This window comes from Drosophila melanogaster, chromosome 3L, assembly GCF_000001215.4.
Source record: "Drosophila melanogaster chromosome 3L".
Classification (NCBI taxonomy): domain Eukaryota; kingdom Metazoa; phylum Arthropoda; class Insecta; order Diptera; family Drosophilidae; genus Drosophila; species Drosophila melanogaster.
In genome coordinates, this window is record NT_037436.4 from 23908370 (window position 1) to 23935643 (window position 27274).

At 40.3% G+C, this 27274-nt stretch overlaps 1 protein-coding gene and 1 long non-coding RNA gene across 2 annotated transcripts in view; one reads left to right on the top strand and one right to left on the bottom strand.

Annotated features, from left to right (window-relative positions):
* CG40470 (uncharacterized protein) overlaps nucleotides 1-27274 on the bottom strand; it is a 146551-nt gene that overhangs the window by 68510 nt on the left and 50767 nt on the right. Inside the window, exons 3-6 of the mRNA NM_001043170.2 lie at nucleotides 26511-26752; nucleotides 26186-26456; nucleotides 26046-26125; nucleotides 3909-4086 (exon numbers count right to left, since the gene is read on the bottom strand). Coding sequence (NP_001036635.1) covers nucleotides 3909-4086; nucleotides 26046-26125; nucleotides 26186-26456; nucleotides 26511-26752 — 771 coding nt within the window. The remainder of the gene's footprint in view (nucleotides 1-3908; nucleotides 4087-26045; nucleotides 26126-26185; nucleotides 26457-26510; nucleotides 26753-27274) is intronic.
* lncRNA:CR43942 (long non-coding RNA:CR43942) lies at nucleotides 750-1754 on the top strand. The gene is made up of 2 exons (NR_073976.1): nucleotides 750-902; nucleotides 1004-1754. It is a non-coding gene; the product is annotated as a long non-coding RNA:CR43942 (long non-coding RNA).

The window sequence follows — 27274 nt, forward strand, 5'->3', positions numbered from 1 at the left end:
CTTCCCAAACTATAAATCTATGCCCATCAAAAAACAGAATAACAAAACTTTTTTTTTATTGCCATATACCACAAAACAAGGCCAATCATGGCAATCATCAAGCGAACACTGAAAAAAGTGAAACTCTATTTTACCGGAATAAAATAAAATCCGCCATCCGTCTAGCCCTCGAAGACAATCGCTCCACTCCAATAAACAACTTACTCTACGAAGCAATCGATATCCTAAAAGCAATCGAACTTCTTAAAAACCGGAAAGGCAAATTCTTTCTCTGTTCCGACTTGCTATCAGCAATAGACTCACTCCAAAACTAAAGCAACAGCAGGTATTACCCAAACAGAATTAGATCTCTAATGACACTGATCCCTGGGCATACAGAAATAAAGGAACACGAATTACCCGACCAAGCTGAAAAATCAACGGGCCATATGCTACTTATCCTAGCCCAAAACATGAACATATTCGAAATATAAATAAATATCAATACATAGCCCGAAATATAAAAAAGAAATCTTAAAAAGGAATTTGCGATAAAACAAAAAAAAAACATTATACACTGCAGTCAATGGTACCAATCAATCAATACGATTAACTCAAACACCTGGGATCATCTTAACCAATCCCACCAAAATTATACGAGACTCGACCAAATACAATCACTGCGACCCGAATTCAATAATTGTACGTTTTGCCAAGGTGATATTTCAATAAGCATATATGGCTTATTTAGATATGTAAAAAATTCTAAAATTGTTCTACTGTAATGTTATTGTCAAGTAGGCAAGTAGATATTTGGTAATCAATAGAAATCAAACTATTTTGAGCCGTTTCTCTCGCTGAAGACTGTAAGAAAGTAATAGGTTGTTTTTGGGACAAATTGGAACATTGAATCTGATAAAAAGGTGAGTAGAGATTAACATTTAGGTCAATATAGTTTTTCTTAATGGCATCTCTTTTACATTCAGTTTTGGTATTTCATTTTATCATTGTATTTCATTGACAGCCTCCTCCCAGAGGCCTCCAAAATGCGGCGATCGAGGAGGGATGAATCGCCATTCAATGCTATCAGTCAAGCAGAATTCAAGTCCTGCAGTTTGATGTGGTGTTCAGGAACAAACGCTTAAGATCCTCCAGATCATTCCGAGCGCCGACAAAATTGGTGGCGTTGTCCGGCCATATGCGGGCAGGCTTTCCGCGGGTCAGTATAAATCGACTCAAGCATTCAGAAATGCAGAAGTGGAGAGATCCTGAACCAGCTCAAGGTGAACAGCCTTTGTAGAAAAGCAGATAAAGATGCAGATATAGCACTTGATGGGTGATTTATTCCAAACAGCATTTTTGTAATAAAATGGGCCGCAAAAGTCCAGACCAGTGACCTTGAAGGAATGTGAAGCTGTTACGTGGTCTGCAGGAAGATTTGCTTGGCTCGAAAACATATGATGCATTTGCTAACTGCACTTTCAGTTGTCTTGCGACCGCCAATGGAATGAAGCAGTCAGGCCGGGGTGCCTGATACGATAATGAAATTTGAAGATGGATCCAAAAACATGCTTCAATTTTGGCCAGGAGTGGACAAATTTACAACTGTTAACCGCCGACAAAATTACAACTGTCGATTTCGCCAGGGGTCTTGAGAGTGATGAGGGCCTTCTTCCGAGCGTCTTCCGAGCGAGACAAGATTCTAGCCAGTGCAATTTCGGTTTTTTTTTGTTTTTGGGCACTTCCTCCAAAAGCGCGCGAAATGAGGTGGTAACAAAAATAACACTGACCAGGTATTTGCTGAATAAAATTAATAGGAGTGATTGCTTTGGGTTTTTTTCGACAAATTTAATTGAAATTAATTGAATTTGTTTCAAACAAAGACCAAAAATTCTCTAGTCTTGGGTCGCGGAAAGCATTGTACAGTCGAAAAAAGAAATTTGATTAAAAACATGATCTCTGAAGGTAAAACCTACGTCGGTTATTCAAACAAAATGATCCGCAACGCACTGCTGTTTGTCGAAAAGAACGAAACAACCTTAATGCGTGCAGCCCCAGAAAAGTCCCGCTTTTGACTGTTAAGCATGTGGCAAAGCAATTTGAATATGCCAAGATACACAAGGACGGGCCTGTGGAGAAGTGGCGCAACATTTTGTGGTTAGATGAGAGCAAAATTGTGTTGTTTGGTGGGAAAGGCTCTCGGTCTTATGTTCGCCGTCCACCGCCGTTGGTTTGGACATTTCAACAGGATAACGACCCAAAACAGACGAGCAAGAAAGATCGAAAGAGCAGAAATCGATAAGAGTAATGAAATGGCCTGCTCAGTCACCCGACTTGTTGACTGTTGTGCTTACATCCAGAAAAACGACAGCGATCGACATTGCAATGTCGCAGGTGATGTCCACCTCTTAGGCATGAAGCCAACCTTTTTTCTGAATTGTGGGCAATCAAAAATTATGAGGTCTACAGCATTGCAGACAGGGCAGCAAGCGACAGGGGTAGTGGCGACAAATGAATTTCTAGAATTGTGGATGGCTTTCCTAGGTTTTACAACTTGTGGCATGATTCAAAGTTCAACATTGGTAAGTTCGATGTTTTCAACCTTCTGGCATCTTGTGTCCAAAAACTTAACAAATTCATTACATTTTGGAAGCCTTTCAGTGGGAGCAGCATCCTCCCATAATAGCTGGGTTTCACAGTCGACTTTTTGGAGAAGACAATAAATGAGAATACACTCGGATATTTCCACAGTGGTGCCCATGTTGTGAAGTGCACGTAAACGCAGATAATTTGCATAAGTAACCTCTAAAGCACCAACGGCAACCAAAGCGGGACCTCTTAGGCAAGACTTGAGGTGTTGAAGCTTCTCCATGTCAGCCAGTATTGGGTTTTTATCGATGACAGTGGAAAACATCGACATAAAATCTGTGTATTCAGAATAATTTCCACTAAAGGTTGGTAGCTTCAGGTTAGGCACATTCGGTCGTCGAAATAGAGAACAAGAAGGCCACTCAGTTCCTGGATCTTGACGCATAGTTGAACAAGCAATCTCTCGCACTTTGCGTCTACTGAGTTCCGTTTGTACAACATACCGCATTTCAAAGACAATGTTTTTGAACTGGTCAAGCAATTCGCTTCCCATTTGATTGAGGGATTCCTCTAGGGAATCATGAGCCAAGTTAAACGAGGCATTTGTCTGGTTTTTTAAATCCAGCTTTAAATGCAGGCCATCATCATTCTGGCAAGCGACCGATTCGGTGGTTAATCCTGCAGCAATTTCTTTAGCATCGACAAATAAGGAATTTTCCTTGCGCTTTAAAAATGTTATTCTGTCAGCTGGCGCACTGACTGTGTCGTTGTTTGACGTTTTATTTTATTTTATTAATTCAAGCACTGAACTTTGAACCGGACAATGTAAATTGCACGCATAACGGTGAACAATTTCACAAGTACTGTACTTGCACCGACAACCAAACTACACACACCATAGCAATGATGTTTGTGTGTTTATGCACAAAGTCAATTCTTTTTGCACAGCCAAAACGACACGAATTTGGCTGTAGGCAAAGAAGAAACCGAAAACGGTGGAGAGCGAGACGGGTTAAACTGCTTTGCCACACAGGGCTGTAGTAAAACAAACGGGGGCAGTGCCCGTACCGAAACGATTAAGATTTAAAGTGCATCACAGCAGTACCGATGTGATCAACACCTAATTTGTAACATAATTTGCTATGCAGAAGGCAAATGAGCAAGTATCATAAAATAAAGATTTAAACAGCTGTGCTCGCTTTTTATTGAGAGAGAGGAACATAGCACAAAGGACGTATAAGACTGATAAATAAAATAACTCAAATTTATGATGAGCTGCTGCTGGCTGCATAACCAAACAGGGTCAAATAATGAATTGTTTGCGTATAAAAAAATCTTACCAATAAATTGGTTGATGAGAGGTTATTGCTCCATATATTTATGGCAGGAATATCTGAAGATTTTACAATTTTATGTTCGTTCCACATATGCAGTTTTAATATTACAAAGCCAAAAGCATGTGTAGACATTGGCGCAGTGGTATGAAAAAAATCCAAGCTGTAACTACGTAATTTAGGACTGAAATAAAAATAAAAGAAGAGGTTAAGTTGGGTAAAGAAACTTTTTAGTTTTATAAAAAATGTTCTGTTTACACACTGTGAAGTTGAATTTTTGACTTAAAAGCTAAAACATTTAGGGTTCTTTGCTTAAATAAACGCAATTTTTTTTATAAAATATAATTAAACAATATTTATTTTACTTATAAATCAAAAAACAAATTAAAAATATTAAATATACAAGAAAATAAACAACAAATTCCAAGATTACACACTTTTGAGACTGTCAAGAAACTCTTTACACAAAACACTAAATCGAAGTTTTATTATTATTTTATTTATTTATTTAATTATTATTTTTAATAATTAGTTTATTAAAATTTTAAAAGGTTTAGTATGTAGTATGTTCCCCATTGGCTTTGGCCATAAGTTAAAGCCTTTTTTTATGGAATGTATAAGTTTTTGTAGGTCATATTCAAGCAGGATCTTTTCACACTCTTCGACTATTGCAGTCATAAGCTGTTGTCGTGTTTTAGGGCCCTATTTTGCCACCTTCTTCTTTAAGTAGGTCCACAAATTTTCAATGGGGTTCAGATCAGGACTCTGAGGGGCGTATCGATCACTACCGCAGTTATAAAGGAGCCATTGCACTCTTTATGTTTCTGATCATGTCCTGGTTAAACTTAAAATTTGGCTCGTTGTTGCTAACTAGACCAAATTTTTCTGCACTGGCCTTCAAATTTGTTTTTTAAAACTTCCAGATATTGCACGGCATTTATTGTGCTCTCAATGAAGGCAAGTTTTCCCACTCCACAGCTGGAGATACAGCCCCAAACCATCAGTGACATTTTTCCAAATTTTATCGTTGGAATGATATTTTGTTGGAAAATCCATTTAAAGCTACAGCCAACAATTTCAATTTAACACATCACTGGTTGAGATATAGTGGACGGGAAATCAGAGAAATGCAAGTTCTCGGTTGAATTTTGTAAATACTTTTCTAAAGGCGCTCAGTTATATTAGTATTCACATTGGTATATGGGATCCAACTAATTGAAACGTATTCCACCCTAAAACGGACAGATGAAGGTGGACAACGGACAGATATCCATTTGTACAGATTTTTAAACTTCATGATATTGTACCTAATAAACCCAATCATTGCATACGCCTTCGGGAGATTAAAATTCTGGAATAAATTGGAATTTTTCATTAAAAAGGGCTCTAAGATCCAAAATCTTATACAACAGGGACGTGGGTTGACTACTTATAAAATAAAAAGTAATTGTTAAATAAAATAAACTCTCTTTTTAGAGTGCCAACCGAGAGTACATTGCCGACACCATAGTGGAAATTATAGACGTAGATAAAATAAAATCGATAGTTCTTTATTTTTTTGTATTTGAGCGGATTCTATAGCGCTATACATTCCTGGCTTCAAAGCGAACGGGAGTGTTTTTGCGCACTTTTCGAGTGATTCTTTGTGATTTGTGCAGTAGTTTAAACAAATATACAAAGAATTTTGCATTTTTAGTCTTTGTGTTTTGTTTAATCTTCATTTTGTGCGTTGTTCGCAGTGCACATAAACTGCGCTGTGCACCTATTCTCTCGCTCTTTCGCTCTCCTCTCTTCACACAAAATCGAAATTTCTGAGCGTGCGGACTGCTCTCGTGCGGTTCTTTTAACAGCTCGCTTGAAAGTTTTCATTTTGTGTTTTCGTCCAAAGTGGTCTGATTTTAGATTAACATGGAAACAGTAAATGTCTGCTTTTAAAAAATTGCTGCCAGGTTGTAAAACCTGAGCAGCCAAAAATGATTTGTTAACTATGTGATAGATTGGTGCATACTAAGTGCGCTGGTTTTAATGGCCGTACAAGTGATGACCTAGCAAAGGGTAAAAATCTAAATTACTGTTGTGATGCTTGCCTTGTGGTTGCGAACGAAATGAAATCGTTTATGCGCCTAACTAAAGGTGGCTTGAAAGAACTGATCAACAGTTTTGGCGTAGCTAGAGATTGTTTTCGTCGAGCCGATGATCTTCTTTCGGCGCTTAATTCACAGTTTAATGGCCTTAAGTTATTAGATACATCTCCAAAGCGCAAACAAGCCGCTGGTGGTAGGCTGCCTCAGGCCCCGCAACCACGGGCAAATGATCAACAGGACTCCACAACTGATCAGCTGTCAATCGCAGCAAATCCGCATATGTTGATAAGATCGGCAGCTAAAAAAGATTCGGAGCACTCCGATCAATCCGCTGTGGAGGGAGCCCACCTTGGTTTTCACCCAGTGTTTCCACCTGTCCCAATTAGTTTACCACCACAAGGGAACATTGAGTCCGGACTACCGGCACAAGTTGCCACTTCAGAGATATAATCTTCAGGGCCAAAACCCTGAACAAAAACTTTAGTGGTTCCACTAAAGAAACAAATTTTCGTTTCTCGGCTTTCCCCTGATCAAACATCGTCTGATGTATTTTCTTATATACAAGACAAAACAAAAGCCGATAATATAAAAGTGGAAAAATTTAACTTCTCTTACGCTAGGGACATATCATCTTTCAAGATAACTGTCCCAAATGACCTTTTTCGACCATATGTTCGGGTGATTTTTGGCCGGATAGTAAAAGAGTTCGAAGCTAAGATCAAAAATACGAAAAAGGGGCCCTATTGAATTAATCTTCCCTCACGTGGCCAGACCACTGTACCATCCCCCTATTCATCTTATTCCTCTTCTTTAAAAAATAATATCTAATCTTACTATTTGCTATCAAAATGCTAGACGCTTGCGTAGCAAACTAACCAAATTGTATTGTGATAGCCTTTCCTTTGCATCCCATATAATAGTGTTCACGGAGACTTGGTTAATGCCGGAGTATGCAAATTAAACCAAATACGTTTGTATTGAATGGTTCTTCTTATTAGAGCCAACTGCCCTGAATTCTGGTATCTTACGAACTAAATGCAAATCAAATTTATTCAGGCCGCCAAGTCTTCGGTTGGAGGCAGCGGTCCCAGCAGAGCGCTTAGTCAGCGCCTCGTGCCGTCTGGAGTTCCGTGCCTTCGACGGTCACCCAGCGCGCACATGCCCGCCTCGCATTACGCTGACCCTTGCACATCGCTTTCGCTAAAGCGAAATGCGTTACTGGGCTGGCTCAGCGTCGCCGATGTTATTGTTGGTCCATCCGGTCTTGGATGGCATTTCGGCGGGTCGTCGCACCCCTCTGACTTGCTCGTGTTAACTCCTCCTTGTCTTAAGATGAAGTCGTCCCCGGATTCAATGGTCTTAGATGGTTGTTGACGTTTGGCTTTCAGACGGTAGATAAGAAAGATGATGACCAGGGTTATTGAGGCTGTGGAGGAGACAGAGCAAAAGATCCAGGTGTTGCCTGATGGCAGTCGGGATTGGAGGTGGTTGATGTGCTGCAGATTTTTAACGCTCATTCCGTGAATTGATGACAGACTAAGGCGCTCTAGGTGCCTCAGAACGTTTACTTGAGCCATGGCTGAAACTGCGGCTTCCTTCTTTGATGTTCCGATATTGTTGACGTAAAGGGTGCCGTTTATTTTAATTTTTTCGGTATATGATACCAGGTAAGTTCCTGATATCATCCGGCTTATTCTCTTTTCGTCGGTGATATTTATCGTTACATCGTCGATCATGGTGACTGGGTCCAAGTGTCCAGGCTGGGTGTTGCAATGGGCGACCATGCCAGAGATGAGTTGTTGTGCGCAAGTTGGCGCTTTCGATCTCCTGCAGAAGGTGGTGCCCGCTGATACATTGCAGTCCTTGACCGCGAAGGTTTCCGTACCGCAATCCGCGACCGTGCTACCGTCCTCGAAATCTAAGATTCTATTTTCATGCTGTACTGGGAATATTCTTATTTTTCTACAAGTTAACAAAGGCTTCGGAAATTTTATTAAAAAGTACAATAGGTCTCGATTTTGAAAAGTTTTTATGCTAGCTACCTCTAAAATATCTGACACGCTAACGTTTGTGGGATGTTTACTTTCAATCTCCTTTACGTCAACGTCATTCAGGATTATTGGACTTATTACGTTTAATTTGGAAAGGGTGATTGCAAGTATTAAATTTTCAAGCTCTTGAATTACAACACGGTTTTTTGCCAAAATTGTCTCGTACAAATGTTCTGTGTCTAAGTTGTCCGATTTTAAAATAGAGTTCATGGATGAGGTCAGTGTGTTTAATTGCAATTGTATTTTGTCGTTTATTTCTATCTGTCCATTTACCGAGTCCGTTAGCTGTCCCTGTCTAAGCCTCACCTGGTCCCAGTCGTCAGAGTCAGGTGTCCCCGCTATTGCTTTTAAAGCAGTCCCTATGAAATTAAGACTACGGGCATGTCGGTGACGTACCTTTAGTGTGTCCAGAAGAGTCTCTATTCGTTCCAAGTCCGTTTCAAGTACCCGTCTCATGTGCTCCTTCACGAAGAAGTCCATTGCGTGTTTCGTCTCGTCTGCGTAAGTCTCGTACGATGTAACGTTCGTTGTATGTCCCATGTAACCGTACTCGTCCCATAAAGTAATATCTCCGTCCATTATTGGTATGTGGTTAGCGTGTGAGTATTCGTTTAGTTTTATGGTCCAAGAGGGAGTTGTCAGTAGGACTAACGGGAGTAGCAAGTTTCCTAACCTAAGTGCGAAAAATATAAAATATAGAGAGTTAAATTGGGCACCCTCTTAACGAAGGTTGTCCTTATGGACCACCCTCCCTTTAATAAGCACTGTCGTGCCCAGATCAGCCTCAATGACCTCTTCTGAGCAGAGTGGCGTTAATTTGGTACCCAGGCGTCTGTTGGTTTTTTACCAGACTTTTTCGCCTACTTGGTACTGCTTATTGTCTTTGTGTTCATTTGAGTACCTAAGTGTTTTCTCTTGAGCCTCTTTGATCTTGTCTCTTATTGTGCCCGCAAAATCTGGTGGAATAGCGTGAACTATTTCATGAGGCTTTTTATTTGTAACCGAGTGGACAGTTCTGTTATATTCTATTGTTGCAAATAGAATGAGGTCGGTCGTCTCGGTTATGTTTTGATCTATCTTGATGCACCGTGCGATTTCTGCTAGGGTGCTATGAAATCTCTCAACTTGGCCATTAGACGTGCTGTGCAAGGGGGGCGCATTTGAGACCTGTATACCATACCTATTTTCTAGGATGGTTCGTATGGTTTGTGAGTTGATAGACCTTTCATTGTCGCAATAAACTGTTTTTATTTTAGGGAACAGATTTATTAGTTGTAGTATCGGAGTTTTGATATCTACGATTGCTCTTGAATCGATTGGTTGGACTATAGCGAATTTTGAAAATTTGTCGATACAAGTTAGAAAATGCTTTTGATCAGTTGAAAATATATCTATGTGGATAATTTCCCCAGTATAACCGGGTATTGGTGTTTCCGCTATGGTTTGTTGCACTGGGTGACGATTGTATTTTGCTTTGGAACATGTTCTGCAATTTGCGGTGATTTCTGCCGCTAGCTGGCCCATTTTGGGAAAAAAGTAGTCACGAAGGACCTGTTTTACGTTTTCCTGTCCTGCTCTATGGGCCCTATTGTGTTCCGTGGTCATAATTTCCCTTTGCTCGGTACTGTTTGTTATATCGGTGACCAAGCTTTTACAATGTCTAAATGTCGTCGAGGGAAAAGCGACGATTAAATCGTGCTGAATGAAGGCGAGTATAGGTAGCTCGCAGTGGATTGCATTGACGACATCTATTTTTACTAAATCTTCTAGTGAGCGAAGCAGTGTTGTGCGGTCTGTAAATCGCACAATGTGACGCGTTTTTGATTTAAAAAGGATGATTGACTTTATAGACGGGAAATCTGCCTGTTCGATCACTATTTGGTTCCTGAAACAGTTTACAGGTTTTTCCGTTGACTCTATAGTGTAGGTCAACGACTCCTCGCTGTGGATAGTAGCGATGTCGGAGTGTGTATCGTTATCTAAAGCATTTACGTTTTGCCGCGACAAGGCGTCGGCTACGTGGTTTTCTTTACCCGGCTTGTAGAACACTTGTGCGTTATGTTCATCAACAAACGCTTTCCACCTTTTGAGCCTGGGATTCGGATTTTTATCCGACATTGAACCGGTCAGTGGTTGATGGTCGGTGAAGATGTTTAGCTTCTTTACGCCATATAAATAGCTTCTGAGATTTTGGAGTGCCCATACTATTGCTAGTAGTTCTCGTTCGTTTGTTGCCATTGAAATCTTTGTTCCGCGTAACGTACGAGAGATCATGGTGATTGGACGACCTTTCTGTGAAAGAACAGCCCCTAGGCCGCTTCCAGAGGCGTCAGTGGTCAAGTCAAATGGCTGAGTGAAATCTGGGTATGCCAACATGACATCCTCAGACTCCAGGATGTTTCTAAGTTTTTCAAATGATTTTCGCTGCTCGTTGGTCAGCTCTAGTTTGACTTTCTTTGAGTGGTTTGCACCAATTTTTCCATTGTCACCTTTTAGAATATTCGTCAGAGGTCTTGCGATGCTAGCAAACCCCTTTATGAAACATCTATAATAACTGGCCAGTCCCAGAAATGACCTGAGACTGAACAGTGTTGATGGAGGTTGAAATTCTTTTATAGCCTTAACCTTTTCAGGCGAAGTTTTAATTCCCCCTCGGGACACTATGAATCCCAAATATTCTACGTTCTCCTTAAAGAACATAGATTTTTCTACAGACACTCTCATGCCTGCATCGCACAAATTTTTAGGACCGTGTTTATATCGTTGACATGACTCTCCATTGTTTGGGAGAAAATGATTACGTCATCGACGTAGACATAGCAAGTTTTACCGATGTGATCTCTCAGAACATCATCTATGGCCCGTTGGAAAATACTAGGGGCATTTTTTAAACCAAAGGGAAGTCTGCAGAATTCATACTTCCCGTTGTTGACCGAAAAAGCTGTCTTTTCTCGATCGCGCTCCGCGAGCTCAATTTGATGGAAGCCCGACTTCAGATCAAGAGTCGTGAAGTACTGGGCTTTTCCAATGTTCGACAGTATGGTCGATATGGATGGTATAGGATACTTGTCATCAATTGTTTTCTGATTCAGTTTTCTGAAGTCAATAACGAGACGTTTCTTCCTATGACCTTCTTCGTCAAAACCCTTCTTATCAACAACCCAAATTGGGTTATTGTAAGGCGACCGGGATGGTCTTATTATTCCGTCTGCTAGAAGTTGTTTAACTTCCGAATTGACGAAATCGGCTACACCCATCGGATATGGGTAAAGTTTTGAATATACAGGTTCCCCGTCAGTGCGGATCGTGGCGACCGTATTTATATTAAAGGGGAGGGACTCGTTTGGGTCCGCAAAGGCTTTTGATCTGTTTTTGATCATCTTTTTAAAATCTTCGTTGACGGCGTTTGGCACGTCCACGTCATTGATGTTAATAAAGTTTACATTTCTGCATTTTGAGTAAAAAATCTGCTCTGTACCATGATCATGCTCAATGATGTTTTTTGTTAGATCAATTTTTGCATTGACCCTTTTTAGTACATCTAGTCCAACAATTCCGTCATATCCGTTCAGGTTGTTTAACAAGAAAAAGTATGACTTAACATTGAATAGATGGATCAGACACTTTTGTTTTATTTTTGTGTGCCCATGGATTGATGTAACTTCAAATGGTGTTTCCACCGGTTTGAAGTGTTTTAATTCAGATAAAGGTTTTATGTAATTTTTGGAGGCTCCTGTATCTAACAGTAACCTGATTTCCCGCCCCGCTATCGTACGAATTATGTACGGGAGCAGGGACGTTCCCCTAAAAAATTACATGATTCGGAATCGGACGTGTTATCTGCCTCGATTTCCGCTGCTTCGTAGGATGACTTTACCCTATACTCCTGGTCATGTGACTGCTCTTGGGTCGTATGGTTCAACCATTGACGACTGCGAGCTGTCTGCTCGCCCCTAAATTTAGAACGTGATGTGGGATCAACGTCCATTGGTTCAGGACCTAGATTTTGAGAATAGCTTTTACGAGGATTATTTGATTCACTGTTCTGTTGCGTTTGGCCTTTATGTCCTTGGTTTTTAGAAAATTGAGAGCCTCTAGTTTGGTTACTAGTGCCCGGTGCATTATTGTTTTGATTTCTCTGGAAAACACCCTGGGAGTTGTTGTGGTTATTACCTTGTGGGGTGTTATGAAAACGGTTACCCTGGCGACGGTTTTCTGAATTGTAAGATTTGTCCTCTAAATTTTTATTAAAGCTTGCAACGAACCAGGCTCGTTCATTGCAAGACTCTGCCCGTTGAGCCACAGCCAATGCTGATGGCAAATCTTTGGGCGCAGCTGAGAGAACTACATGTCGGACTGATTTTTTTAACCCGGTCACAAAAGCGGTCAAAGCGTCCTGCCGTGATCTATTATTTAAGATAGCGGCAGTATTTGTGTCATAAGACAACAAAGTCTTACTAATAATAAGAGTTAGCTTTCTCTCAATCTCATTATAAAAAGTCATTAGGGGAAGTTCTCCCTGACGCATAGTAACCATTTGTTGTTGCGTTACCTCGATTGGAGTTTGTTCTGCATAAGCGCAGTCCATTCTAGCTATTATAGCATCAAAATTTAGTACTGTATTATGTGACGTAAGCATTACTCCCGCGGGGCCTATTACCTTGTTACGTATGATTCCTACGGCCTGGTAGGTTCTAGAGCTACCCAAATATGGTTTGTAGATTTCGTAGGCGTTAACTGCTGCGGTTCGCCATGCCACATACTCATCTTGTTTTCCGTCAAAACTTGGTATGGACTTTACTAAGTCTAGCGGTTCATTACAAGAGATAGCTGAGTTATGTGGTATTTGCTCGTATACCACTAGGGGTCCACCCTCATTTACTCTCTGCCTATTCTCAACCTCTTTAAGCTTTTCTGAAAATATTTTTTGTTGATGCTCTAGTGCGCCATTTACGGCCGCTTCCATGAGTCTAATTACATCTTTATTACTAATGGTACCTGAGGTTTTCGCCTGTTCTTGTGTTGCTGTTGTCTCTTGTTGAAGGTCCTGATGTTGATTTTGAAATTCCTGGTCGTTAACCATTTTTACTTTGTCTGTAAAGCCGTCAATTAAGTTACTTAATTCTATATCTTCGTCGGTCTCAGTACCGTCAATGTAACCCCCTTGATGGCTATTATTTCTTATGTCTTTATAGCTCTGTATTAAGTCTTCGTCACTGTCGTTGTTTTCGTTACTGTTTCTATACATCGGACAATGATACTTTTTAAATTTTTTTTATAATTTGTATGAGAAAGAGCTTAATTTTCCTTCTTCATCATTTGTTTTTTTTTTTTAAATTTGTAAATGAAAATCGCTATACCTGAACTTTTAATTGCAATCACTCTTTTTTTTTGTTTTATTTCGTTACTTATTATGTGTATTTTTTTCAAAAATTGGCACACATGTCTGGTTGACGTTAAAAGAGGTAAATTGAAAATAAAGATCTCACTTACATGTTATATTGGTATACTGGTATAATAAAAATGCATCGAAGACGGTAGCTGGTTGATCCGTTTATCCTCTGGCTGTCGTTGATTTAGCTGATTACTGTTGATATGCAGCGGTTTTCACTGTTGCTTGTGCAGCGTTGTTTTGTTTTTGTATTAGATAATTTTGTTTGTTTGTTGCTGTTCACTATTATTGTGCAGCGCGCGAGTCCGAAGTGTTTTCAAAGAAAACCCGATTACGAGACCTTGATTTCTAGATCTTTTTACTACGGATTTTACGGTTTTACGACACTTAAGCGCGTTGGGCGCCAATTAAACCAAATACGTTTGTATTGAATGGTTCTTTTTATTAGAGCCAACTGCCCTGAATTCTGGTATCTTACGAACTAAATGCAAATCAAATTTATTCAGGCCGCCAAGTCTTCGGTTGGAGGCAGCGGTCCCAGCAGAGCGCTTAGTCAGCGCCTCGTGCCGTCTGGAGTTCCGTGCCTTCGACGGTCACCCAGCGCGCACATGCCCGCCTCGCATTACGCTGACCCTTGCACATCGCTTTCGCTAAAGCGAAATGCGTTACTGGGCTGGCTCAGCGTCGCCGATGTTATTGTTGGTCCATCCGGTCTTGGATGGCATTTCGGCGGGTCGTCGCGGACGGAGAGGTGGAGTTTTAATTGCGGTTAGATCTACCCTCGCGTCGGAGAAGTTACTTTTTGACGAGTCCCGTAACTCTGAATTCTTTTGAGTAAAGCTGTCATTTTCCTACAGATCAGTTATTATTACGTTATTACGTGCTCGTATGTCGTATAATCGTATCGTATAATCCATCTTAAATAAACTGTTTGACAGAGACCAATTGGTAGTTCTAGGTGATTTTAATATACCTGGGACAATGTGGTCCCCAGAAGAACAATCGAATATTCTTCTCCCTGTAGCACAACATGGCTTTATTGACGGCTTGCTCGCAAGTTAATTATATTCGAAACTCTTTTGGTCGACTGTTGGATCTATGTTTTGTAACAAGTCCTGAAAATAGGTTTCTGTCAAGGGAAGCACCTCTTACTCAACCTGAAGATCCATATCATCCTACTTTCGAGGTTGCAATCGACATAGGTACGGTAGTAAAAGTAAAATCAGAAAAGTCAACAAAGCGAAGTGGGGCTCCGCTACGCGATCGCACAAATAGCTGTTTGTTAGCACAAAGCTTTTCTATCCCAGGGTTCAAGTCTTGGCTAGAACCCTGGTGATTTGTTGCATACTTACAGTATGAATTATTTAAATAAAACTGCTGCGGCTGATGAATCATTGGTTACTGCGGTTCTGTCGAGCCCCCAATGTGCTGCCCCGCAGCGCTTTCAAAAAATAAAGCGAAAGTCTCGTGCTTCTTCGGAGACTGACAGGAAAAAATCAAAATCAGATATCGGCAAGCAAGGGGAAAACCCATCGTCTACAGAACCAGCCAGAAGTGGAGTGGCTGGAGGAACCGAGGCAAGCGAGCGACCAACTACACGGGGCTTAGCTGGAGGTAAGGTGATCCCCTCTTCTCGAGGCGGTATATCTTATGCAGATGTGGCTAAAGGGTCCGTTCACCACAAGCAACCACTGAGCCTGACGCACCAAGAACAAAATCAACAGCAACAGCCCAATGATAGAAGCCTCAGTCGTCGAAGGAGCCGCAGCCGGCTAAGGTCGTCTAGGGGTGCACTTCAGCGCTCGACGGATGCTAGCAGCAGCATTGAAGCCATCCTGCAGACGCTTAATGAGAAGCAGATGGAATTAATGATGATGATGATGAAGCAACAGCAACAACAGTCACAGCAGCAGGGGCAAATAATCAATCTGCTCACAGCTCTCCAAGCGCGTCAAGCGCCATAATGATGCCGCTGCGCATCTTAGTGTGGAACGCCGATGGCGTGTCCACGAAGCTGACCGAAGTGGAATGCTTTGATGATCTCAAAGGCGCTACGAGATCGATGTCCTGCTGCTCAGCGAGACTCATTGTAAGGAGGCACAGGAACCAAAAATATTTGGATTTGGAATAAGGTGCAACTCGCGTCTACAGGCATCGAGACGGGCCATCGCCCTGTCAATTTTGGCGCGATATACTGCCCTCCGAGGTTCATAAGGAATACAAACTCCTCGTCGCGGGCGACTGGAATGCATCCCACAATGGCTTGCCAACACTGCTACCGAATGTGATGCGACGCACTCGCTATGGAATGCTACGCGCGCTATCAAAATGCGCTGCGGAGCGATTCCAGCCTTTGAACCACGACCAGCTGTCCCAAGCGCTCCAAATGGACTTGCTTATGCAACCGATCACCCCCAGCGATATTGCTGACGTCATCGCCAAACAAAACCCCAAAAAAGCTCCAGGGCATGATCTGCAACTCCACTATAAAGGCACTACCGAGATGTGCGATCCTCTACATTACGTTGTTATTCAACTCTATGGTGAGGCTGCAATACTTCCCTCCACAGTGGAAGCTCGGTATTATTTCCATGGTTCACAAACCTGGAAAGCCTGAAAAGAACCCTGAATCCTACCGTCCAATCAGTCTACTCCCTATCCTGGTCAGGATTATGGAAGCGAAGGGTATCCTGCCCGAGCATCAGTTTGGTTTTCGTGCTGGTCACTGTGCGGTAGAACAACACAGAGTGGTCGAGCAAATCCTATCGGCTTTCGAAAACAAGGAGTACTGCAACGCACTCTTCCTGGATGTACGTGAGGCGTTCGATCGGGTGTGGCACTCCGGTATCCTGCTTTAAATTAAGAATACGCTTCCTGCACCATAGATCGGCCTCCTGATTCCACTCGGCCCTGTCAAATAAGCATAATGTGGCTACGACATGCCTGAGAGTGCGTATGCACTTCTGGCTAATTAATTCGCGAAGTAAATTGCCACTCTCCAACAAGGTGATAATTTACAAGGAAATTATAGCGCCAATATGGAGGTATGTTTGTCAGATTTGGACCTCGCCCACCAAGAAGGCTCCACAGAAGACAGCTGAAGGACCTTATCATACGGCCCCCCTTGACGAGAACCAGGAGATGATGATATTCTCATAATTGTTATAATGTTAATTGTTATATTTGTATTATAGTTTTGTACAGCTACCTCTTGTTTGCCGGCGCGTGCTAGGGCTGAATTAATAGAGAACAAGGTGACAAAGGAGTTTTCAGCTACCACGTATAAAGTATAAATAAAAAAATAAAAAAACTCCTGCAACATAATGACGGATGCAAGCAATATACAGAATTTAAATCATTTTTTGACTCTTGTGTTCCGATGCACTATCCGTCAAGCTCTAAACCTGCTTGGTTTAATAAAAAGTTGACACACCTAGGACTGTATACAAAATTTAAAAATACCGGTTCTCAGACCATCTACAAATTTAAGCGCTCGGTTAAACTTTACCGTGCTTAATTTTCAGTGCTACAGGAATTATTTAAACCGTTGTAATTTCCAGTTCGAACAGGATCCGAAACAGTTTTATAATTTCGTTAGCACGAAGCGAAAAGCAATTTCTTACCCTTCTTCGCTATTTTTTGAAAACACTACGGTAACATCGGATCAGGCAATAGCCGATCTATTTGCAAAGTTTTTTCATACGACATATTCTACGTTACCTCATTCCGAACAGCTCTTATGCGGTATCTAAGTCGAATCTAATATTTTGCCCCACTATAAACGAAAGCTCACAGCTTAACGATCTTCAGTGTGTTAAACCTGTCTATTCGCCAGGTCCCGACGGAATCCCTGGCTGTGTGCTCAGATTCTGTACGGAAGCCTTGTGCAAGCCTCTACTGAAACTTTTTACCTTATCTTTGGAATAAAAAATGAAAATGTTATCACTCCTCATTTGCACCACCTTTGCAGATCAATCATATCACCACTAACCTCTAACTTCTTTCGTAATACAGGGCTTCAAAAATAATCTTCAAGCAGATGTCATCTACACTGACTTTAGTGAAGTGTAAAGTTATGACCTTTTCTCATGTCAACCCTTGGTGACCTTTGGACAGAATAACACGGGTTGATGATCTTGGTGTTCTTCTGGACCCTAAACTATAATTTTTTGACCATATTTCGACTATTGTCAATAAGGGGTGTGCTTGGTTTCATAAAAAGGTGGTCTAAGGAATTTGATGATTCTTACATGACTAAAACCTTTTTTATTTCGATAGTCCGTCCGATTGTGTAGTATGGATTACCTGTTTGAAGTCAAGAAAACGTAGTCCACTCGGGCCGCATTGAATCGGTCCAAAAAACTTTTTACTTCTTGCTGGATCGCTACAAACCGTATATTACCTCCTTATTCCAGTATACTTCTTTTAATTAATTTACCTTCCCTAGCTAACCGTAAGCTTATTCGTGGTGAAGTTGAGAGTCCCGACTTCATTAGTCGGCATAACTTCTCTGTTCCAAGTATATTCACTGGAAATTATATACCCCTTATATTAAATTATTATAGATCTAACTATGTGTTGCATTAGCCTTACAGAGTAATATGTTCTAACTATAGTAGACTTTATCCAATTATCTGTAATCTTGACTTTAACTAACTTTTTTAATACATAATTAGATCCTACGAACACTAATATTTATTAGAGTTATATGCATTATTATATGAATTTCCTCAGTTCTTTTCTATATAGCGTCGATCGTCTCGCGAATCGTGCCATACGATACACGGCGCCGCCCCTCGGTCGGTTGGGTGGGAGGTGTGGCCGTAGGACCTGTGCGAAAAAAAAATGTACAACTAGAGTGATCAACCGGTGACCAGTAACCATGATCCATATTGGTTTCCTTTGATTTGACTTTCCGTTGTAGGTTTCTCCTCCGTCGCGGGGTTACTGCTAGGATTTGACGCCCACCTGTTCAAATAATGGTGGAGCAATTAGAGAACTGCTAGGTTTTCACTTTTGCCCCCAATAGAATTTGAGACCCTGTACCACTTACACCCAGATGAGCAAATCAAAGCCACACACTTATGTGCTATAAGTGCCGGCAACATTTCGCTCTCGCCCTTTGCCGTTACTTTCTTGTTTTTCCACCCATTTATTTTTTAAGAACGCATGCCGGTTGCAATCACGTTGAATACGATATGAATAACAAAGAGTAAAAAGTACGTAAGAGTAAGAAGGCTAGGCGGAATCAATATAGGTAGGTAAAACACACAAGAATCACTCTAGTGCTTTTGGGTGTCTGTTTTTGCGTTCAACTTCAGTGAATTTGACTTTGTATGTTGGGGGGCACTCACAATGACGTTGAAAAAATATATATAATAATTAATAATAATAGTATATTTATATAGTATATATGTTAAAATAAGTAAGTAAAATAAATATGTTAGGTACTATATAGCTTAAAAAGAAGAGTTTTCTCTGTATATGAAAATTAAAATTTCATATTTTGTGCACAATTTATTTTATGAACAAGGAGTAAAAAGACACCGCACGCAGATGCTTGCAATAAAGAAACCATAATACTCAACACACTCAATACAATTTTCGTCTTTCCTTTTATAATCCCCTTATCGCGCAACCCTCTTGCGCAGCTTACGCGCCGACATACGCATACAATGTTGCTATTGGAAAACTGACACATATACTTAGTTGTCCTGCAGCAAAAATCAACAGGGTGTCAATATAATCCTACATTTAGCCAGTGCGCCTAACGTTTCGGTAGAATCTTGCAGTTCTCTGCTTCCTGTTAACCTTCCCAACTGTAACTTCCTGCTGCTGTCGTTGCCTCGTGTCGAATTCTCGGCTTGCTTATACAGACCTCCGTTTTATTCCTTGATATCTCCAGTCTCTAGATACCGATGCTTTCCTAAAATCGGTCTATGCTCTTGGCTGTCCTGTTGTGCCGCTCTAATTCGTGCTCTTGCCTACCAAACTGTCTCCCTCCGCGCTAGGTTTCTCCATACTCTCGTTCTCCAATTGATCTTCATGCTTTGTTTCTTCAAAATCTCTCTACAGACTCTGGAATCTTCGGATTCCATTGACGATCACAGACTATAGAGGACTATAGACTATATCGTGTTAGAATATGCCCACTGGTTCTGGCCTTGTGCCTACTTTGTCCACTTCACCACACCTGTGCTGCACCCGGGGCTTTGTTTCGACTAATTTTGTGCTCCCTTTAAAATCTGCGCGTTCCTTGTGCAGTTCTTCGTCACCTTCCGATATCTTCCGTTGGTTCGGCGTTGCCACTCGATGATCTTACAATTTTCGCAGGGTGATCCTTCATGTGCCGATAGTTTCAATATTTTAGCGGCTCGATTAACACTATCGAGTGCCTTGTGATCTAGGCTCCCCTTTCCTTGGGCATTAATGACTATAAACAAATTTCTTTACCGTCAAGTTTGATGCCTCCAAATGTTTCATCTTTGTCATTGTTCCTTCCTTTGTCTCAGCATCTTTCTGAATGCCTCTGCTTCTTGTACTTTGGGATACTTTGACCAAAGACACTAGAATATTCTAGTGTCTTTGCTTTGACTGTGCCTGGCGTTCCTCTCTTTGTAGTCTTCTGGGCTTCCGATGTTTGTGAGGCAGAAACTGTATTCTGGCTCGGTCGCTGCATGTCCCCTTCCGGGTTGGCTTTATTTCTGCTCAATTTGTGCTCTTCCTCCTGTCTGCCAGGATCATGAGAGCGCAGTCATGGCACTAGATCGTCCACACGGTAGAATATTTACTTACGCCATGTACTTGTAAAGCTAAAAAGTATACGATTGTTGAATGGTTATGTGTTTTCAAAATGTATGTGGTCGACCTTAAATGCTCATACTTCCTGAGCAACACATCTCGGAGCACTCCTTCAAAAGGGTCTAGCAGCCGTCAAATATTGAGACACGATTAAGCTCTACGGCATCTCAGCTGTGCGATAATCTTAACTTAACTAAGTCTATAAATTTTGTTATCATTAGCCGCATTTATTTATTTTGTTAGCTTATATCCTTCTACAGGAAAGTCAGAGAGATATATAGTGAAATCTGTGTATTTTATTGAGACGAACTATTGTCCCTTCAGTTGACCAAAGACAATGCTAAGAATAAAAACAAGGTCGGAGCAATAGTTTCCACGTCTCTATTCTCGTGATCTCAGCTTAAATTAATTTCTTGTGGCAGAAATATTACTTGTACTTCCCTTTTGTTAGCACATTCATTATATAAAATGAGTGGATGTGGATTGTTTACATAAAGTGGGGCTCACCACTCTGCATATTCTTATGTTATTTCTTTCCTATGCTTGTGCAGCCATGACAGAGTATACTCAAAGACACTAGAATAACAAGATGCGTAACGCCATGCGATTTTTTTGCGCACTATTTTTTTTTGGGTTTTGAGCTGGCTCCAGGCTCTCTCGAATTTTTGTTCAAGAGCGAGAGAGCTCTACAGCCAGCAGCTCTCTGTTCTACGCATACAGTGACAGCCGACAACTGTATGTGTGTACACGTGTGCTCATTCATTGTAAATTTGACAAAATATGCCCTTTACTTTAAAAGTTCTTAGACTTTAAGTCTATATTATTTTTGATAAATTGGCACCGTGTAATTCATGCTTTGCATTGCCTTAACGTTATTATTATTTGCATATAGCATAGAAATATTAATAGCCGAATCTATGTAAATTATATCACAACGTAAATTTCAAAAATGACTGTAAATTAGAATAGAAACGGATGCCTATCCCTCGTACGTCCTTTTCCAGAAATGAGGGCACTGATACCCCTACGTAAAAATAGTAAATAAATAAATTGTAAATTGCGACTACGTGCTGGTTCGAGCGGGATTAGGATGTTATGGGACAGGGTGTATCGTTCACGTCCAACGGACCAACTTTGCCGACCACTGACTCCACAGACCCTTTCGAACACCGCCAGGTCCTTGTCGGCTAGAACGGGTTTAGGATGTTATGGGGCAGGGTGTATCGACCACGGGTTGAGGCAACCCTCGGCCTGGGACCTCCTTTGTGGACCACTGACAATAGAATAGCATAGAAGACTATATCCACCTCATTCACTTAACAGAAAACCAAATAAACCATTTAAAAAAAAAACAAATAAATTAATAATCGTCAAGTCAAATACAAACATTATGCCAAACTTACTGATTTTATTATTCAAAGAGCACACAGAGAAATTATTAATACCACGTTCACTAAAGTAATTAGCACTGTCTTCCTAATAAAAATTAGACTCCAATCACATGAAAGACTTTTACATTCAGGTACACAGAAAATGCCTTAATTACTTTAAAAAAAATTCTTTTCAAACACCCAACTACTCAGAATATAATCAACGAACGCACCATGTGCAATTTGGCTGAAACAGAATAAAGAAACCTCATACCTAATCCTGAATATTGCCGATACAAATTGGTAGGTATTTATTCATATGAGGAAAACATTACATCAGTTGCATTGACATTTATTTTAAATTCACTACACTTGAGCAAATTAAAACAGAGGATAGAATGGAACGCATTGATGTGCATTTGTAATCAGTTAGCTACACCCAAATTACTTAGGGCAGACAGACACAGGCGGTGCTTTCTCCAGCTTGACTCTAAAGCGATGCATTGAAGCAGAAGGAAAAGAATTGCAACTCAATACGACAAAGAACGGTGTAGCAGACGTAAGACAATAAATAAAAAAATCCGTATAATCAATTCATCTGATGACGATTAATCGAAATGGAAACAATTCTTTACACATTACACACAATTAAACATGACGCGACTAGACCAACACCTGCTCAGATTTTCTTATACGGTGTGCATCAAATATTAGACACACAAAAAATTAAAGAAAAAGAAAATAGATGAAATAAATGAAAGTCGATAGGAATTTAATATTGACACTAGATACAGAAAAGGTCCACACATAGAAAACCCATTTAAACCAAATAAAATTGTAGAAAAATAGATGAAGACCATTACAAAACCACTAATCAAAATGAGGAAACCAAATACCACAAAACACAATTTAAGAAGTCAAAGATAACTAATACTGTTAAACTTCCACAGGAACCTTGTGTATAATGATGTTGTTTCTAATATTCACCACGGATCACAGTCAACAAATTCAAATAACCAACCCAGTTTCCGACCTTGGCTACTTACTCTTCTCACGCAATCCAATTCTAATAAGTGCAGTCGATTCGTTCAGAATGAAATATTTACAAAATTCATTACTATAAGAATTAAAACAAATGAAATGAATGAACTGGACGAAAATTATAGAGTAAAAATGAATAATTAAATAGATCTAATTGCAGAAAATTCAATTCAACTTCATAAACTAAATAATGTCGTAAGTTTTGTGAATATAATACTGAAGAAGCTCAATAACTACGAGAACAACCACAATGTATACAATGTTTATTGAATACATAGAAGACATAGAAAAGGGCATGCAACTTTCACGTCTTGGGCTTTTTAATTCGAAATTACTCAATTACGACAAGCTAGAAAGCATTAACAACCAAAATATAACGAATTATTACTCATTTCACATATCCCTATTAACCAAAAATTCAAGCTGAAGTCTGTGCTATTGGACGCTGTGCGGAGTTTATTCTGCTAAGGAACTATCGTGGCAAGGACATTGCTATACTGTCTGGTAGTCAAGCACCACAGAGTACGGGGCTTACTAAAGTCACTGGAGGAAGAAAAACGTCTGTCCTTCTGGGAACACCTACCAGGACTTAGGCAGTCTAAGATTCTCCTCCGTCAATATAACCATAAAGGATTCAAGATCGTAATGACACACCGGAAAAACAGCGTGCGCATTTTGACTGGCCTTTTTACGGGGCATTGCTGATTTCACATCCATTTGCACAAGATTGGCATTGCAGACAGTGAACTCTGTCGCTTCTGCTGCATGGAGAGCTCTGCACATATTATATGTGATTGCATGGCGCTTGCCATCAAGAGGAACAGACTCCTGGGCATGTATGTAGTCCCACGGGAAACAATTGCAGCCCAGAACCCCAATAAAATTCTGGCATTTATACAGTGCATTGGACTTCAGGGGGATCTTTGAGTCATGAAGGGATAGTACAATAGATCCGACTGGGTCGCAGTACAGTTTGGGATAAATTTACTTAATAACCGGTTAATCCAAGTAAAGCCCTGATCGATCTCTATTACTTTCTTTGTTATTGGATACGAATCTATGGCTTTAACTTTAAGAGGGTGTGGTCTTATGCTACGAGGGGTTACGGTGTGACCAAGAAAACTATCTTCTTTTTTTAGAAATTCACATTTTTCTAGCTGCACATTTTAAATTGAAAAAAACAGTTCGAATGAATAGAAAAAGTCGGTAAGGGATGTAGAAAATTTATAATTTCATCCAAATACAACGTTTGTTAAGCAAAGTTCGAAGGATATTTTCGTGCACCTTTGAAAGGTTGCATTTCCAAGGACAAATGGCATTTGAAGGTATTCATAATGACCGCTTTTGTTCGAAAATGCAGTTTAAGAGTTTGATTCTGATTCCATTTATAATTGGAAACATTTTCATAGTCCTTGTACGTAAGCCAGGAAAAGTCCACCTTTGTTTGGATAGCAGGAAGGTTACTGCAGTAACTATAAAGGATGCATATGGATGCGGATAAGACTGCGTTCACGATCCCCGGCTGTCCCCTCTACTAATTTGAGCTCTGCAGTGCACCCCAAAAATTAATGGAAAAAATGAATGGAAATGAATCAATTGCACAGTAGTTATTCCAATGGTACTACATATATCGCATGATCACAATCAATCCTCAATCAGACGAACTGCGATGACCATTTAACCAAGATTTGCTGGTCGCTGTGATCTAGTATCCATAAGGCCGATAACACTTCAACCTCTAGTTTGACAATAATCTCGGTATACTGGAAGGCCGTTCAGTTCACTTTTAGAAAGATGTTAGTTTTACCCTTTACTCGTAGAGTAAAAGGGTAGATTCGTTGGTAAGTATGTAATAGGAAGCATTTCAGACCGTATAAAGTATATACATATTTCCGACCATATAAAGTATCAGTAAAAGTAAAGTATACTAAGACGTGTAACGTGTGTGTTCGTCCCACCAAATTTATGATTTGTTTGATTGCCCAACCAAGAAGAAGACCAAGTTTCAGATTAGAGCTGCTTTATTAAAGTATTTGGCAGCGGATTCCTCCGGTGATCGCCGTCAGCTGCGGGATGTTGATCCTTGACAGCGGACCCCGTGCCGGCTCGAATGGGTTTAGGATATTATGGGGGTCAACGGATTAAGCCAAAGCTCCTCCTGGGACCACCTTTGCCGACCACTGACTCCACTATCCCCTCTGACTAATCCTGGCCCTTGTCGTCTCCGCCAAAGGACCACCTGCCGGCTGGAATGGGCTTAGGATGTTATGGGGCAGGGTGCATCGTCCGTTAGGCTAAGCTAACGCTATTCCCAGAACACCTTTACCGACCACTGACTCCACTGTCCATTCTAACCACACCAGGTACCTGTGTTTTCCAGCTCCGTGAATCGCTGCGTTTCTCCGTTCTTCACTTGCAGTGATCGTCCCTGTGTGTCCGTCTCGACACTCCCTAGATGATTCCAGTGCGGCACTGTTAGTTCACGGCCTCTCCGCTTTGCTGGGGTCCAAGGTCCACCAACTCCTGTTCGACCTGACAGCCCTTGACTCTTCTCGCACTCCAGCCGTCTTCGCTGTCGCTAGGCCGCTCCCTTGCACACGGATGTGTGGGGAGTTTTAAGACTCCTCACAAACGTTATGTGAAAAAGTTCTATGTGAACGAACATGCAAAAAACAACACCAAACAGCACTGCAAACAACGCACAAGAGGGAGAGTAAACAAAACACAAAAACGAAAAATGCAAAATACTTTGTATATTTGTTTAAACTACTGCACAAATCACAAAAGAATCACTCGCGAAGCGAACGGATCTTTACTAATTATGTTTAAAATATATGAGAATTAAAGAAGATTAAAAACCACGCCTGGTTTGACAAACACAAAAAAAAAATCGGGGCGCAAAAAAAACACGACCGTTCGCCTTAAAAGCTAATTTGCTTTTTAAAAAGCAAAACTTTTCGGAAACGATTTTATTATGCGGTAAATTAAACTCAGTTAGAAGAATATATTTTTGTATGAAATAATAATACTAGGAAATTAATAAACTCCACAAACTTCTAATTTCGTATAAACCAAAAATATAATACATACCAAATGAGCATTTGGAAAACGATTAGCTATTTAACAGAAAAGAAATACTAGCTAAGTTTTGTAATGATAAAGCGTGACAGCTCAGCAACGACTGACCCTTCATTTATTCAGCACGTGCGTATGTACTTTTTACATTCGCGACTCATAATTAGTTCTTACATTCTAGTATTGCAATGGGGCTTAAAGTCTTTTCTTATCTGTTACAAATTTTATTAATAAGGTTTATTCATGAATCAATCTTTGTAAGCTACCTCAATCTTTGATTAAGCGGCTTGACATAGGTTATTAATAAGTATAGATGCACAAATACTTACTGATTTATTGTATTATGCAGAGGCGTATTAAATAGTGTAATATAACCTTTAGGTCTTGCAATTGACACATTGAATGGGACCTCGGTGTGAAGAGAAAATGTGTTAAATACATAAATTTAAAAACTTACTAAGCATACTACCTTTATTCCTGGTTCATCAAAGCATGGAAATAATCGGCGTGCATTGTTTGGTTTAAGGTTTGTAGCTAAATATATTTCTTCGCCATCGTTGCCAGAATTGGTGTAATAGCTTCTAAAAAGGCCTTCCTCAGTTTCTGAAATATTTCCTTGAAAATAAATGTCTAAAAGACATTCCGAGCCCTTTTTTATTTTATCTTTTAGGTACAAAACAAATACAGGCTTTCGAGGCAGTCGGACGCCCCTTAAAATTATTACATTTTTGTCCAACGTCCTGCGGAAAAAGTTTAAAACAAATAAAACAAATATGGGTAATAATTTAACCTACCCATCTCCCATATTTAATGTAGTTAAATTGATTTGGCTGACGTCGATCAACAAAGTGTCATGTGCATGGAAATACACCTTTTTTGAATCTCCAATCCATCTTAAGTGCATTCTTATTGATCCTTCAAAGTTTTGGTTATCCATATGCGGTTCAATGAGGACTTCATAGCTTAGAGGCAAAACTTCCTTAGGCAGGCGAACCTCTGATATTACGTGAAGTGAAGAAAAGTCATTGACAAACGCCTAGTTTGAAAAGTAAATCACTTTTTTACTTAAAGACTTCAAAACATGATGATGGGTAATGTCATTTGTTTTTGATACAAAATACAGATTCTATAGATTCTTGTTGACCCATGTTGCCACGCCCACTGTCTAAATATGTGTTTAGACATTATAAGTAGGCAAACTATAAATATGTTCTATTTATGAGCTGAAATAAACACGTCACTAGACAGCATAAGTGCCTACTACAGATAAGTACGATTGCAGCGGCCTAGCGCCGAAGTGTCAAGAGATATGACCACGCGGGAGGTGATTAGCGCGGTCATAGGCCTCAAACATAGATTTAAGAATAAAACTCAGCTGAATTTACAAACGCAGACTGCGGCGTCTTACAAACGTAAGAATGAATAAAAGGCGAAGCGCTTGCAGTAGCGAGTCAGTTAGATTCAAACATCCGAATTGAACTCATTAAGTGTACGCACAAGTTTATAGTGTGAACACCCACTATAACCCCCACATACCGCACAAAACTGACACGCCCAC